This window comes from Bos taurus, chromosome 19, assembly GCF_002263795.3.
Source record: "Bos taurus isolate L1 Dominette 01449 registration number 42190680 breed Hereford chromosome 19, ARS-UCD2.0, whole genome shotgun sequence".
Taxonomy (NCBI): Eukaryota; Metazoa; Chordata; class Mammalia; order Artiodactyla; family Bovidae; genus Bos; species Bos taurus.
Genome location: NC_037346.1, coordinates 26,112,736 through 26,127,943, shown reverse-complemented (window position 1 = coordinate 26,127,943; position 15,208 = coordinate 26,112,736). Strand labels below are relative to the sequence as shown.

Sequence of the window (15,208 nt, the reverse complement as noted above, 5' to 3'; positions counted from 1 at the left end):
GCAGGTAGGCCGGAAGCTCGAGACAGGATTAGGGGCGGGGCAAAGGTGAGGGCAGCCCATCAGATAGCGTCATCGCCAAAGGAAAGCCAATCACCAGTCAAGCCTATTCTGAAGCCAAAGGGCGGGAGGAGAAAGTCAACAGGCCAGAACGTGAGTTGAAGCTTTTGCGTTACGGAAAGTCTACTACGGGGCGGGAAGAGGGTGGGTGAAAACTGAGATCTGCGTATCTAATTGCTTATTGGACATCTTCACCTGGATAAAGCTAGACATCTAAAAACTTCCCTCAAAAAATAAAATCTTCCTTCAAGACTTACCTCCTTCAATCTAGGTTGGATAGACTTCACAAATGTCACTACTTCAGTCCCCCACCCTGCTGCCTGCTGCCAAGTCGCTTCAGTCGTGTCCGACTCTGTGCGACTCCATGGACTGCAGCCTACCAGGCTTCTCCGTCCATGGGATTCTCCAAGCAAGAACACTGGAGTGGGTTGCCATTTCCTTCTCCAATGCATGAAAGTGGAAAGTGAAAGTGAAGTCACTCAGTCGTGTCTGACTCTTAGCGACCCCATGGACTGCAGCCCACCAGGCTCCTCCATTCATGGGATTTTCCGGGCAACAGTACTGGAGTGGGGTGCCATTGCCTTCTCCCTCAGTCCCCCACCCTGGGGTTGCCCAAATCCGTCTCCGTGTGAGACCCGCCAATAGGAAAACGTTTCCCAGAATTCCCCGGGACCTGGCGCGGTCGGAACCCAGGAACTACAACTCCCAGGATTCTGTGCCCCGTTGGGGGTGGGGCTTTCTGGGGACTACTCCCGCGAAAACGAGATGGCAGAGAGGCCGGGGTCTCGGCACCACTCGCTGTATAAACTGACGGGCTCGCCGCCTTGGAAAGAGGCTTTCAGGCAGGTGAGTGTGAGATTTGGGAGGCCTTGGCCAGGTTGTCGTCACTCCCCTAGTCCCAGGAACCGCTCTCCTCCGTAACTTCCCTTCGCCCGGCCGGGTGAAGCAAGAGTCGGTACAGGTGGATCTCCTGCCTGTAGGTCCGACCCCGGCCACCGCCCGGACACTTCCTGGAGCTTCCGGACCCTTGGGTGTGGGACTAGCATGGACCGGCCCGGTCCCAGGAAGCCTGCGTTTTGGACTCGTGTGTTTTCAGTGTGAAATGTGGCCGTGACTGCACCTCTACACCCGCTGTTGTCGGGTCGGTGGGCACCAGAGAGGCACCTTGTATACTCACCGCAATCTAGAGAGGCGTTATGTCTATCCCAAAGAGGAATAGAATAATTAGATAGTATTTTTTATTTCGAAAGTGATTTCTCATTCCATTCCAAACGGTTTCTTCTGTGCCTATGTTACTAAGTCTAGCAGAATTGTAGCTTACAGTCAGCACTGACCTATCCTGAACTCAGTCTGGTTCCTGTAAATGCTGTCGCCTGTCTTTCCTGGAATTTAATGTAGTGGATATATCCCAGGAAAATAATCTGATGCTAAAATGACTGTTGACAGCAGGATTTTTCAACCTTGGCTGTCCACAGTTTGAAGAAGATAGTTCTTCATTGTGGAGTGGGGGGCAGTTCTGGGATTGTACTCTGTTTAACAGCTTCCCTGGCCTCTACAACTAAAGCTGTGACAACCAAAAATGTCTCCAGGCATTGCCATGTGGCCGCTAGGGGAAAAGATTGCCTGAAGCTGAGTAACTGTTTAGGAAGGTGACTACCAGGGCCATATCTAGAGTAGCAAAAATTTGGAAGCAACCTGTCTTGATAGCACAGTGGATGTTGCGCTAATATCACCAACCATTCAGAAGGCTGGCATTGAAGATAGACTGCGAAGTAGGTTGATCTGGAAATACATGACCCAAGGATTGTAATTGCACCCTTTGACATATGGGTAAGGATTGGAGAGGAAAGTGCCAAAATAACAATAGTTAGGGCTAGAGTTTAAATTGCATGTCTATAAATTTCCTTTAGTGTTTTAATAACTAATCTGAGGGTTTCCCCCCCCCCCCCCCCTCATCTTTCTCCTCTTTCCAAGGGATGCCTGGAGAGAATGAGAAACAGCCGGGACAGGCTCCTGAGCAAATACCGCCAGGCTGGAGGCAGTATGTCAGGAGGCGCTCAGAACACCCTTCTAGTGCAGGAGGTGATGGAAGAAGAGTGGAATGCTTTGCAGTCGGTGGAGAGCTGGCCACAGGCCTGGGCTCAGGTCAGGCTGGATATGTTCCTTTAGCACCAAGAATGGCAGTGTCCTCTCTTCCTGTCTCCCCATCTTCTCTAAACCCAGTCACCCTCCAGCCCCCAATCAGGACTCTAATGGCCTCTGACCCAAGTTCTTCTCCCTTTAACATTAGACTCTTCTAGATCAATTGATGGTCCATAAATTCTAGACTCTTAACCTGCTGCATCATTGCATCATCAGTTCAGTTCAATTGTTCAGTTGTGTCCGACTCTTTGTGACCCCATGGACTGCAGCACGCCAGGCTTCCCTGGCCATCACCAACTCCTGGAACTTGCTCAAACCCATGTCCATTGAGTCGGTGATGCCATCCAACCATCTCATCCTCTGTCGCCCCCTTCTCCTCCTGCCTTCAATCTTTCCCAGCACTAGGGTCTTTTCCAATGAGTCAGTTCTTCGCATCATAATCACTTACAAAACTCAACAGAGAGAAATTTCACTCCATGGCTCCACCCCTGGAACATTTGATTCAGTAGGCCTGAGCTAGTGATCTCTCTTTTAAAAAAGGTCTCCAGGAACTTTCTGATTCTAATCTCAGCCAGGGTTGGGAACTGGGTGTGGATGGGAAACCATTTACCATGCATCAGGAAAAGCATTGGATTGGAGCTCGGTAGTTCTGGAATTTTTTTTTTTTTTTTTTTTTTAATATTTGGCTGTGCTGGGTCTAAGCTGCAGCACACGGGATCTTCAGTCTTTCTTGCAGCATGCATAGGTGCAGCATGTGGGATCTAGTTCCCTGATGAGGGATGGGCCCCCTGTGTTGGGAGCACAGAGTCTTAGCCACTGGACCACCAGGGAAGTCTCAGTAGTTCTGGAATTCTGATCCTGGTTTTGCTATTGCCTCTTAATTCTGCCTCTTTGAGCTTTAGTTTTCACATTTGTAAAATTGATAGTGTTGTCAGTACTGTGAGGACAGTATAAGAAACATGTGGGAAACTGCTCTGAAAACATCAAGGCCCTGTAATAAACAGGCATGATTTGGTGCCTGCTATGTGTTCGAGTTACATAACCACAATTAGTGTTTACAGTAACCCTCTCAGGTGGGTTTTATGTCCACGTTACAGATGCCCAAAATGAAGCTGACAGTGATTAGAAACTTAAGGCAATGACAACGCACTCCAGTACTCTTGCCTGGAAAATCCATGGATGGAGGAGCCTGGTGGGCTGCAGTCCCTGGGGCCGCTAAGAGTCGGACACGACTGAGCAACTTCCCTTTCACTTTTCCCTTTCATGAATTGGAGAAGGAAACGGCAACCCACTCCAGCGTTCTTGCCTGGAGAATCCCGGGGACGGGGGAGCCTGGTGGGCTGCCGTCTGTGGGGTCGCACAGAGTCGGACACGACTGAGGCGACTTAGCAGCAGCAGCAGCAGCAGTGGTCACACAGCTTTGTGGCAGAACCATACACTTGGCTGCTGCCCTACACCGCCTCCCGCAACTTTGGTGCTATTGTTTTGTCCCTGGCTGGGTGAATCGTTTGTGGTTGCTTTCTCAGCATGGCCACGTTACTGCGCTGTCAGCACATTCTACAGAAGGACTGGGTTGATTTCTTCAGTTGAATCTGGGTTTTTCAAGCCAGTCTCCAAGTGTGAATCATGTGGGTCTTGTCAGTTAATTGTAACTTCAAACCTCTGATGACCCCTTTCTCTTGCAGTTGGAGGAGCCGATGGACCTGGCTGTGCTGGAGGAAATCCAACAGGAGCTGATTGATCAAGGTGACGTCTAGGAATAGTTCTTCCTGCCTATATCTCTAACTGCTCTAATGCTGATCTCATTTCTAAACAGAATGTTTTTAACTCCTTTATTTCCATCTTTAGTCAAGTGTTCAGGGGTCTCTTGTTCTTACTCTAAAGTCTTGGCTGTACTTGGCTGTCCCAGTAACAAGAGAGTCTTCAGTTCTCAGGCCTTGTGCTCAGAGCTCTCCTTCTACTGTTCTGTCCTTCAGTTCAGTCGCTCAGTCGTGTCTGACTCTTTGCGACCCCATGAATCGCAGCACGCCAGGCCTCCCTGTCCATCACCAGCTCCCAGAGTTCACTCAGACTCACATCCATCAAGTCAGTGATGCCATCCAGCCATCTCATCCTGTCGTCCCCTTCTCCTCCTGCCCCCAATCTGTCCTTATGATGCCCCTATGAGGTAGTATGAGGAGACAGTGGTGTCTTACAGGCTGCATAGCCGGTGGTGGAGTTGGAAAGTAAAACTGATTTTGTGAATCTGGTTCCTGTGTCTATTCAACCCAACAGTACTTTTCTGTTAGTAGATAAATAGTAACCTTGTCCCCTTACAGGAGAGTGCATGATCAGGCCTCTTGTGCTGCCTATCTTCAGTACCTTCTCTCCCATCTGTTCTGTACTGACTCCCCAGGGTCTTATGACCATTCCCTTCCTGTAGCATCAGAGAGCCACAGAATGCTTAATTTAGTACCTCATATAACTAAGTCATTTATTTCACACAGGCCTGTCTTGACGAGGCTGTTTTTGTCATCTGTTAAAGAGATAACAGACTGCCTCTAGTTTATTTGTAGGCTTAAATAACATGTGTTGAAGACTTAGAGCGGTGCCTGGTATATAAAAAGGCTTGCGATAAATAATCGCTATTATCTTGAGGATGCAAGAGCATGAACTCTTGGCCCAGACGGCTAAAATTCACTTCTCAGCTTTACCACTTTAACTTGTGTGGCCCTGGGCTCTCCTTGTGCCTCAGGAGCCAGATTGTAATGTTTAGCCTGTTGCTACTACTCAGTTCTGCTGTTGTAGTGGGAGAACCGTGATAGCCCATTCATCAACCAAAGGAGAATGGCTGTTACATTATAACTTTAAAAATGGAAGGTGGGCAGGATATGGCCTGTGGTCTGCTGAGCCCTACTCTGAAGTCTAGATGGTGAGCTCACCAGAAGCAGGGACCAGCCTTTTTCATCTTTGTATTTACCTAGGCCTCCCAAGTACTAGGCCTTTTTACATATCTGCTGAGTGGATGAACACACACATTCTGAACAATACGGACTGAGTCTGGGGACACTGGCGAACAGATCGCCTTAGACTTATCCAGGTGGGCCTGGCGTCAGAAACACGTGTCTGTCAGCTTTCTTCAGCTGCCTGACACTTGTTCAGCTCCACTCCTGTGGCCTCATGACTTAGCCTCATCACTTCAAAAGGAAGCAGACAGACAGGAGGGGAAGGATCCAGTAAGATGAGGCCTGACACAGCAGTGAATATCTAGCGATTGTAGTGTGGTTTTACCCTATTTCTCTTGTGTGGATGAAGCTTTTGAAAATGCATCTTCTAGCACTCGGGACAGGGCGCCAGGTGATGCAGTGACACTCCAGCTCTACTCTGCCTTGCAGAACAGTCCATCATCAGTGAGTACGAGAAGAGCTTGCAGTTTGACGAACAGTGTCTCAGTGTCATGCTTGCTGAGTGGGAAGCAAACCCCCTCATCTGTCCCGTGTGTACAAAGTAAGAGTTTTCACAACCTTTTCAGCACTGTTCGTTCCCACCCCCCACTCCAAGGTGAGTGGAACTTCCCCCAAATCTGTGGTCTGGGAAGGTGGGGGGATACGGGTCTGCTAGCTGTGATGCTCTGGGATCCCCAATTCTGCTTCCAGGTACAACCTGAGGATAGCAGGCGGACTGGTCGTGTGTCAGTGTGGCCTGTACATCCAGTCTCATGTGAGTGTTCCTCACACAGGTCTTGTGTTACCTCTTTCCACACATACCTACTTTCTTAAACAACTCCAGCAGTGTGCACAGCTTGTCCCAGCCTCACGTCCAGTTCACACACTGGTAGCTTGAAATTGGTCACAGTGGCAATACGAGACACCATGGAATTGGCAAGCTCCGTAAATCAGGGTCTTCCCGGCCCCTCTCCCCAAGCCATTTGTGAGGCACTTACCTCTAGGAAGAGAGCCTGGTTTAGAACTGGGAACTCTTGTATCTGATATGCCATAAAAACTGTCCATATCTGAAGACAAAGCTGCATTCAGAATTTAAGTGTCAGTAATCTTCAAATATAGGAGTCCTCTTATCTGATATGATGTTGACCAAAAGTTTGCCAGTTGATTAAAGGTGAATTATACAAATGACACTGTTTCAAACATACATGTTTACTTGCCAGTCCTTGAGCGAGACTCTGTTGACTGGAGAGCTGAGGTTGAAGTCTTATGTTTCCAGTTGTTTCTATAAAGCATCGAGAAGCTGTGTACACTTTAGGATTTTTCCTCCCCATCTTTTACTCTTTTACCTAATTCAATAGCTTTTTTTAAAAAGCATCTTTTTGTTTCCTAAACATTCCACTTACTATCACAAAAACAAAACTTTGTTTTTCTTATTTCATTGGTTTATATAGTATGTAATTAAATCGCTTAGTTATAGTAGCAAGTTCAGTAGCAGATCTGGGAGCTTGCTGGTTCTGGGTAAGCATACACTTGGCTGGTAGAGGCAGAAACACAGGGAGGTTCCGGAGTCCCAGCTGAGTGTTCCTGGCGCGATGAGCAGCAGTTAGTGTTTTACGGCAGGAGCAGAAGAGCACTGGTTCATTTGGAGAGGCGGCCAGATGGACATTTAAAGAGATCCTCTTAGTACAGTTATAGCGTTTTAAGGGTCCAAGGAATCAAGGCATCACGGGGAGCCAGTTGTGGACTGGTGTGAGGAGCTGCAGTTTTTCAACCTGTTGACTATGAGGCTAGTAAGATTAGCTTATAGTTTAACTTGTCTGTTTTTCAGTCTCCGGAGGTGACAGAGCAAAAGCTTCGCGCTTGTTTAGAAGACAGTGTGAACGAGCACAGTGCACATTGTCCCCACACGCCAGAATTTTCAGTCACTGAGGGGACAGAGGAGAAGTCATGTCTTCTCATGAGCTGTCTGGTAAGCCTCCCACGGGAGCCAGTAGTTGAGAGTGGGTCAGCAGTTGGTTTTATTCCCACCCTGGTAGAAAAGAGGAACTTAGTTGCATAGAAAAGTGATGCCATTTCAGTTAAAAGGCCAACCATCTCCTAAAGGGGGGAAGGACAGTGGCCACCCAGGTCGTGGAAGGAGCAGCTTAAGTGTCACTGGTATCGATGACTTTTAACCATATGCTGAGACTATCTTCGTGACTGGAATAACTCTTTTTTCTACTTAAATCCAGGCTTGTGATACTTGGGCTGTGATCCTCTAGAGTCGGTCCCAGTCTTGATGCATGATCTACTGTGTTGGAAGAAAGTCCCATCTTGAGAAGTGGCCTTGTAAATACAAACCTTTTATTTATAACTTATTTAATATTAAAACATTTCAGACTTTCCTCTGTTTCATGTTTTGTAATGCAGGTTGAAAGGGAGGGTAGAGAATTAGAAAAGACAAATCACCTTGGAGATTTTATTGTCCATCATTATGTTATACAAAAATCCAGAAATAAAGGGTTTGTAGAGGGTAAATGAATGGTAAATAAGAGACAACAGAAATAAGTTAAAAGTGAATCATTTTCCATGATATTGGGATTAAAAAAAAAACCATTTCAAAGCATGTGGGTCTGGCTTCAGTTAGGTTTTGTTCACTGGCCAAAGCCTGCCATAAAATTAAGGTGTTCAGCACCTTGCTGCCTGCTCTACTTGCTTTTGACAAAACCTTTGAGGTCTTCAAGGAAAGAAATGTACTCCTGGTGCTCCAGGGCTGTGCTGAGCTCCACCAATTCATCAGCAAAAGTGTTGTCCACCCCTCGGTCCGCAAGGAAATCCATTAGGTGGTCGTATAAGCCCTAGAAGGAGGATCATTTACTGGTTAAAAAGACCCCTGAGACACTTACTCTGATGCTTCTTTGTCCCTCCTTGGATTAGGTAGGCCCCTCCCCACCTGATCTAGCACTCACCCAATCCAGGGAGTCTGTGTTGAGTGTGTAATTTGTGTCCTTCCAGTCAGACTCGCCGGTGGCCTGAAAACTCACTTCCTTGATGGAGAAAATGTCACTCTGGTCATCCTCTTGTCCAATCTGAAGAGAGACAGTATTTGGGGAAACAGAAAGGTTTTCCAGGACAAGCCAGACTCAGGCGAAGAAAAGGGATTATTTACAGCTTGAAACCCAGATTTGAACCTTGTTCCCTCACCTCCGACTAATCTTCCCAGCTTTGCTGCTCTAAGCCAGAAAATGTTAATATCAGCTGGATGGAGCCAGGAAAGCCCCCTGGAGGCCTCCCCCACCCAGGGCTGCCAGCTCTCCACCCTACACACCTCATCTTCCGGATAGTGGCAGTCCAGCACAAGGGCCTTGCTGCTGCCGTCCTTTGTAACTTCAACCACGAAATTGGGAGTGGATGTCAATTCAGGCTGGGGAAATAAGAACAAGTCAGTAAATGTGTTTTTTGGCAGGGGTCTGGACTAAAGGTCTCAATTCAGGAGTCTGATGGCCACTGCTATTACGATATTACTTAGCCACTTGCAAGTCTTACAGTATGCTAAGAGGTTCCCAAATAAGAAGCCTAGGATCTTTAACACAGTATTACAGCCACATAACCCACTTGTTCAGAGACTGGGCCGAACGCATCCTGTCATTCCTTTCTAGAGTTATGGACTGTGTTTTGGAGGCAGAGTATCATAATTTAGTACAGCTTTCACTTCTATTAGCACCCTGCTTGTTTACAGAACATACAAGGTTCAGAATTAGGAACTCAGCTCTAGCCCCACCTAGGGTGCCAGTTAATTTTCCTGGGTCAGTTTCTACATCTATACACTACAAAGCTGGCTGAAAGCTCCAAAACCCCTTTCCAGATATTTCAGGATCTTCATTACAGCCCAGGACCAAAGGCTGATGCCTCTGACTAAATCCCAGAGGCCCTCCCTTTGAGGGTGAGCCAGCCAACCTCAGGGAGGAGGAGGGTCGGGGTGGGGGTGCTCTTTGTCAGGGGGGCTGGGCCAGCACTCCAGGGAGCTGAGCTGGGTCATGAGACAATACCATGCCCAACCAGCCAGAAAGTCTGGGGACCTGTGGCCCTCATACTGGCTGGTTTCTAGGCCAGGCACAAAGCTTCCTAAAATGTTCGAGGACTAAGCACCATCCAGGTCCAACCAAGAAGGGCAGCAACTTAAGGAGAGGCCTTGCCAAAGTCTCTGATGCTCCTGGCTGGTGTTTATTACCAGCCCGGGACATGTATTCCTCATGTGGAACACTCCAAATGATTTATCTCCTGATCATGAGAAGGGTTAAGACAGTTTAAATTCCTTCCTGTTAGGTGAACACAGGCCTAACACTTAAGCCCACAGAAAACAGTTCATTAACACTTGGCCCCTGGGAAAGAAAAGTGGCCACACAGTTCTGGTGTTCTGCAAGTAAAGGCCCAAGGATGGCTGCCTTTGCCTTCTCTCCTGGCGTTAGAGTTTAAACAAAACAAAAACCAATGCTCCTTCCCTAAGCCTGTCAGAAATAGGTGGGTACAGACTGGTTACAGTGTTAGAAACTTACCTCCTGCTCCTCAGCCTTCTGCCCTTGGGAGGGTTCTTCCTCCTCACCACCGAAAGCAGGTGGGATGCTATTGTTAATATTGAAAGTGACAGTGATCCTAGAAAGGCAACCAAAGAAAGCACAATGAAGACTCTTTTTAACTGAGTAGCTGAGTAGGTACTAAGGCTTGCTACAGTTAAAAATGCTGTTGAAACAATGTATCTCAGCCGGCTTTACATCTGATTGCCTGCATCCCACCCACAGTTGGATTCAGCAGGTCTGAAGTGGGCCTACTATATGTTGGCTGCTGGAAGTCAATTAGGCACTGTTTCCTCAGCCAAATACAGTTGTGTGTGGGCTGCTTCTGCCATCAGGCCACTATCTGGGGCTCTCTGTCAACCTTATGGCCACAGTCAGCTGACACCGCCACCCTTGTCTTTCCAGGGCACCTTCCAGTGGTGGTGAGCAGATGAGAAGCTGTGGGCGTGGGCTAGAAGCCTCCTCTAAAAAAAGAAATGTACTTGGCTGCACAGGGTCTTGGTTGCAAGGTGCGCATGACCATTGCTATGTGTGGGATCGCTCAGTTGCTGCATGCGAGATCTTAGTTCCCTGGGATTGAACCCAGGTCCCCTGCGCTGGGAGCAGACACTTTGACCACCACAAAGTTCCAAAAGCCTCCTTTAAAAAAATAAAACGTACTTGGCTAGGCTGGGTCTTGGTTGCGAGGTGCACGTGACTTTTGTTGCTATGTGTGATATTTTAGTTCCCTGATCAGGGATTGAACCCAGGTCCCCTGCACTGGGAGAGGAGAGTTTTAACCACTGGACCACCACGAAGTCCAAGGAGCCTCCTTTAAAAATCCTCCTCCATTAGAAGAAAATCTGCCTGAGAGGAAGAGAAGGAGCACTGGAGGGCTGTGGCATCAGCTGAGGATGGAGAGTAGCCCTGGCCCCAGGAAGGGGAGGCCTCACTAAGGACACCACAGAGGGGAGTTCTCTGGTGGGCCACTGCTTAGGACTCGGTGTGTTCACTGCCTTGGCCTGGGTTTGATCCCTGGTCGGGGAACGAAGATTCCCACAAGCAGTGTGGCCAAAAAAAAAAAAGAATATGCTGCTGGACAGTTTTATTCTTCAGAGCAGATGTGGGAAGTTTAATAAATGACAAAGCGGGCACAAACACCACCTAATGACAATTTTAACTTCACCTGACATATCATATTCCAAAATTTGAATTGAAAATTGAGTGACACTTGGAACGAGCACTGCTAGGTTGCAGACAACGCTGCCCTCTGAAGCCACGATAACTGGTGCCTTGCCAGATAGAGATTTGATGTACAGGCACAAAACTGTGGACCAAACTGACCCCTGGACAGAGAAATGCAGTTATGTTCAGCAGCCCATTATAATGGTCCCAAACCGCCTATAACTTAGCTTAGGAGAGTGGTTTGGGTCATGTTACAGACTACGCAATCGACCTATGAGGGGGAAACGCTACGCTACTAGGCAAAACCACCAGCCTGCTACTTCACAGCACATGCGAAACTTCAAAGCGGATCATGGATTTAAAACAGCTTAAGCAGGTCAAAGGCTTCCCTCTTTTCTAATGAAAAACTATACTGCAACCCCACCCTGTTAATTATCTTGCTTTCTCAACTGTAAACAGAACAGGGAGGGGGGTGGCCTTTTAGAGCCTGAGTGTAGAGCCAGCAGAGTAAATCCGATTCTGTTGGCATCTCTGAATTTGCATGCCTAAGTTGTGGGCAAGGCACAGCCTCACTCACCAGTAAGGGCTCAGTGCTGCTGCCTCTACTGGTCCAGAAGACTCCCAGGGGCTTGGCTTCAAGGCTACTGGGGTGAGGTTCATTCACTCAGTCGTGTCTGACTCTTTGCAACCCCATGGACTGTACCCTGCCAGGTTCCTCTGTCCATTGGATTTTCCAGTCAAGAATACTGGAGTGGGTTGTTATTTCGTTCTCCAAGGGATCTTCATGACCCAGGGATCAGACTCACGCCTCCTACATGGCAGGTGGGTTCTGAACCGCCAAGCCCCTGGGGAACCCCGCTACTAGCTTGCTGTCTCCTTGTTAACCACCACAACACATTACTGTGCAGTGAGTGAGCGAAAAGGAGCCTAAGAAGTTATCCAAATGAATCCTACCATCTCTGGGAAACCAGGAGTCGGTCAAGCACCTGTCTTAACTAAAGGTTGCTGTGGATACCTCACAGCAGGTCCTGCAGGTTTATGGATGTGGTCCCCTGGGTTCCATAGGCCCCTGGTACTTACTTTTCTCCAGCAACTTTCCGCACTAATTTGGCTTCCGTCCCATTCACTTCCAGTTCCCAACCTCCTGACATTTTGGGGAGAGACTTATATTTCTGTATCTTCTTTTCCTCCTTGATCTCATCGCTGAGGAAGTCAACGAAAGCTTTGTCTCCTACAATGGAAATAAGTTACAGAAAGAGCCAATTAGTCTAAAACGGAAAATGACCCCGTTACTACAAGCAGAGACCAGGACTTAGTCTGTTTTTTCCTAATACTTCTATTATTAATAGTGGCTCTGTGGACTTAGCCCAACTCATATCCGTTAAGCCTCAATTCCTTCATCTGTAAAAATGTAAGCTATCAGTGGGAAGCTGAGCATGGATTCTAGGAAAGTGATCCCCAATAATGAACTTCTCACCACGTTTCAAAATAAAGCAAAAAAAAAAAAAAAAAAATTGCCACTACCCTTTCACTTGCCAAGAAACCTCACCACGCTACTTCTAACCGCGACCTTGGGCTTTCGCAAAGTTCCATTTTCGAGAGACTGAGGTAAAGCCGGCCTCCAGGACTTTACAGTATCTCTCCTCGCAAAGTCAAACAGGCGTGGGGGAGGACAGGAAATGTTATTAAGCGTGGGTTTAACTAGCAGGTCGACCATCACTGGGAGAATGTTCCGGACCTCAGGAGCGGCTCCGGACTGTCCATTCAGGTGGTCTACACCTCCCAGCCCCTCAAGCCCCCGGCCCACGTGCATGAGTCTCACCTTCGGTGTGCAGTCCGCTACAGCCGCAGCCGCAAGCGCAGGGCCCCCGAGGCTTCAGGAGGCCGGGCAGCTGCACCGACCTCGCACGCACGCTGAGCAGCCCGAAGGGCCGGGCGCATGGCCGGGACGCGGGCTGCAGCCGCGGCAGGGAGGGCGCGGCGGCGCGGAGACCAGCGACGGCAGTACCCAGGACGCGGGGCACGCAGCGCAGCAGCTGGAACATTTTCGCAGCGGAGGCGGTGGCGAACACGTGCAGATTCGAAATACAACTCTCGCTCAGAAGGACAACTCCTTGTCGCTGCGCCCCCTAGATCTGGGACCGCCGCCGGAAGTCCCGCCCCGCGGCCGGGAAGTGCTTCCGCGCCGCAGCTTTGCAGACCAGAAGGCACAGTGGGCAGGACCCTGCCCTCTGCTGGTGGCCTCCGGTGTAGCCTCCCAGGGAGGCTTGGAATCTGATTCCTAAACTTCTTAGTTCCTTGAATCTTCAGGAACTAAAGTTTAGGAATCCTGAAATGCGAAGTCAAGTGGGCCTTAGGAAGCATCACTACGAACAAAGCTAGTGGAGGGGATGGAATTCCAGTTGAGCTATTTTAAATCCTGAAAGATGATGCTATGAAAGTGCTACACTCAATATGCCAGCAAATTTGGAAAACTCAGCAGTGGCCACAGGACTGGAAAAGCTCAGTTTTCATTCCAATCCCCCAAAAATGTTCAAACTACTGCACAACTGCACTCATCTCACACACTAGCAAAGTAATGCTCAAAATTCTCCAAGCCAGGCTTCAACAGTACGTGAACTATGAACTTCCAGATGTCCAAGCTGGATTTAGAAAAGGCAGAGGAACCAGAGATCAAATTGCCAACATCCGCTGGATCACTGAAAAAGCAAGAGAGTTCCAGAAAAACATTGACTTCTGCTTTATGGACTACACCAAAGCCTTTGACTGTGTGGATCACAATAAACTATGGAAAATTCTGAAAGAGATGGGAATACCAGACCACCTTACCTGTCTCCTGAGAAATCTGTATGCAGGTCAGGAAGCAACAGTTAGAATTGGACATGGAACAACAGACTGGTTCAAATCAGGAAAGGAGTAAGTCAAGGCTGTATATTGTCACCCTGCTTATTTAACTTATATGCAGAGTACATCATGTGAAATGCAGGTTGGATGAAGTACAGGCTGGAATCAAGAGTGCCAGGAGAAATATCAATAACCTCAGATATGCAGATGACACCACCCTTATGGCAGAAAGTGAAGAGGAACTAAAAAGCCTCTTGATGACAGTGAAAGAGGAGAGTGAAAAAGTTGGCTTAAAGCTCAACATTCAGAAAACTAAGATCATAGATGGCATCTGGTCCCATCACTTCATGGCAAATAGATGGGGAAACAATGAAAACAGTGAGACTTTATCTTTTTGGGCTCCAAAATCACTGCAGATGGTGACTACAGCCATGAAATTAAAAGATGTTTGCTCCTTGGAAGAAAAACTATGACCAATCTAGATACAATATTAAAAAACAGAGACATAACTTTGCCTACAAAGGTCCATCTAGTCAAAGCTATGGTTCTTCCAGTAGTCATGTATGGATGTGAAAGTTGAACTATAAAGAAATTTAAAAGAATTGATGCTTTTAAACTGTGGTGTTGGAGAAGACTCTTGAGAGTCCTTTGGACTGCAAGGAGATCAAATCAGTCCATCCTAAAGGAAATCAATCCTGAATATTCATTGGAAGGACTGATGCTAAAGCTGAAACTCCAATACTCTGGCCACCTGATGCAAAGAGTTCTTTTCATTGGAAAAGACCCTGATGCTGGGAAAGATTGAAGGCAGGAGGAGAAGGGGACGACAGAGGATAAGATGGTTGGATGGCATCACTGACTTGATGGACATGAGTTTGAGTAAGCTCCAGGAGTTGGTGATGGACAGGGAAGCCTGCAGTGCTGCAGTCCATGGGGTCGCAGAGTCAGACATGACTGAGCAACTGAACTGAAACTTCTTTAGCTGAGTGACTCTGAGTCCGGTGTCCCAGGACTGCTGTTTAATTGGCTTCTGTCCAGTGCCTGCTTACTCTCCAAATTTCCATCTACTTTTCTCAAGCATGACCAGGCTTTCTGTGACTTCGTGGAATGCACTCTTGCTGCCTTTGACTCCCAAAGCCAGCCTCTGAGGTCATGTCCCATGAAAGGCCTTCCTGGCTCTTCCTCCTCTCTTCCCTGAAAAACCAGAACTCATGCCTCTGTGACCGGGTCTCTGTACTTCATTCTTTCTCAGCAGAAACCTCCTGGCATTGCTCGTTTACCTGGCAGCTGCCCCTTACCCCCATCAGACCTGGAGCTCCTGAAGGCAAGATGCCTGGTTAATTTTTGCAGCCCTCCAACCTTACACCCAGGTTCTGATGGAACATTATTTTTCGGGGGCAAGAAGCCACAGCTTACATTAGATTTTGGTTAAGAACCAATGTTCCTACTTTACCAGGAACCATAAGATACTATAAGGTACCAAGAAAATAAATCTTTCCAAATCAGTGGCAAAGATATGACTAA

General features: G+C 47.9%; 2 protein-coding genes across 4 annotated transcripts; one reads left to right on the top strand and one right to left on the bottom strand.

Moving 5' to 3' along the window:
- The first annotated feature begins 27 nt into the window (after positions 1–27).
- On the top strand, positions 28–7,507 carry RPAIN (RPA interacting protein). Of its 3 annotated transcripts, none has more exons than XM_059878273.1 (7): positions 28–150; positions 2,032–2,202; positions 3,885–3,945; positions 5,574–5,685; positions 5,835–5,898; positions 6,952–7,092; positions 7,355–7,507. In XM_059878273.1, the coding sequence occupies exons 2-7, from the start codon at positions 2,047–2,049 to the stop codon at positions 7,382–7,384; spliced, it is 564 nt and encodes a 187-aa protein (XP_059734256.1). In that variant the 5' UTR covers positions 28–150; positions 2,032–2,046; the 3' UTR covers positions 7,385–7,507.
- Positions 7,508–7,567: 60 nt separating this feature from the next.
- On the bottom strand, positions 7,568–12,998 carry C1QBP (complement C1q binding protein). The gene is given in 6 exon segments (NM_001034527.2): positions 7,568–7,960; positions 8,072–8,191; positions 8,431–8,526; positions 9,659–9,755; positions 11,921–12,071; positions 12,663–12,998. Coding segments are annotated over 6 exon segments (837 nt in total). The 5' UTR covers positions 12,886–12,998; the 3' UTR covers positions 7,568–7,810.
- Positions 12,999–15,208: the final 2,210 nt, after the last annotated feature.

Excerpts from the sequence above, each read along its gene's own strand:
- RPAIN (XM_059878273.1), top strand. The coding sequence starts at position 2,047 with ATGAGAAACAGCCGGGACAGGCTCCTGAGCAAATACCGCCAGGCTGGA. Across the intron at positions 3,946-5,573 it reads ACAGGAGCTGATTGATCAAG|AACAGTCCATCATCAGTGAG; the intron begins GTGACGTCTAGG and ends TCTGCCTTGCAG. Across the intron at positions 7,093-7,354 it reads GTCTTCTCATGAGCTGTCTG|GCTTGTGATACTTGGGCTGT; the intron begins GTAAGCCTCCCA and ends ACTTAAATCCAG.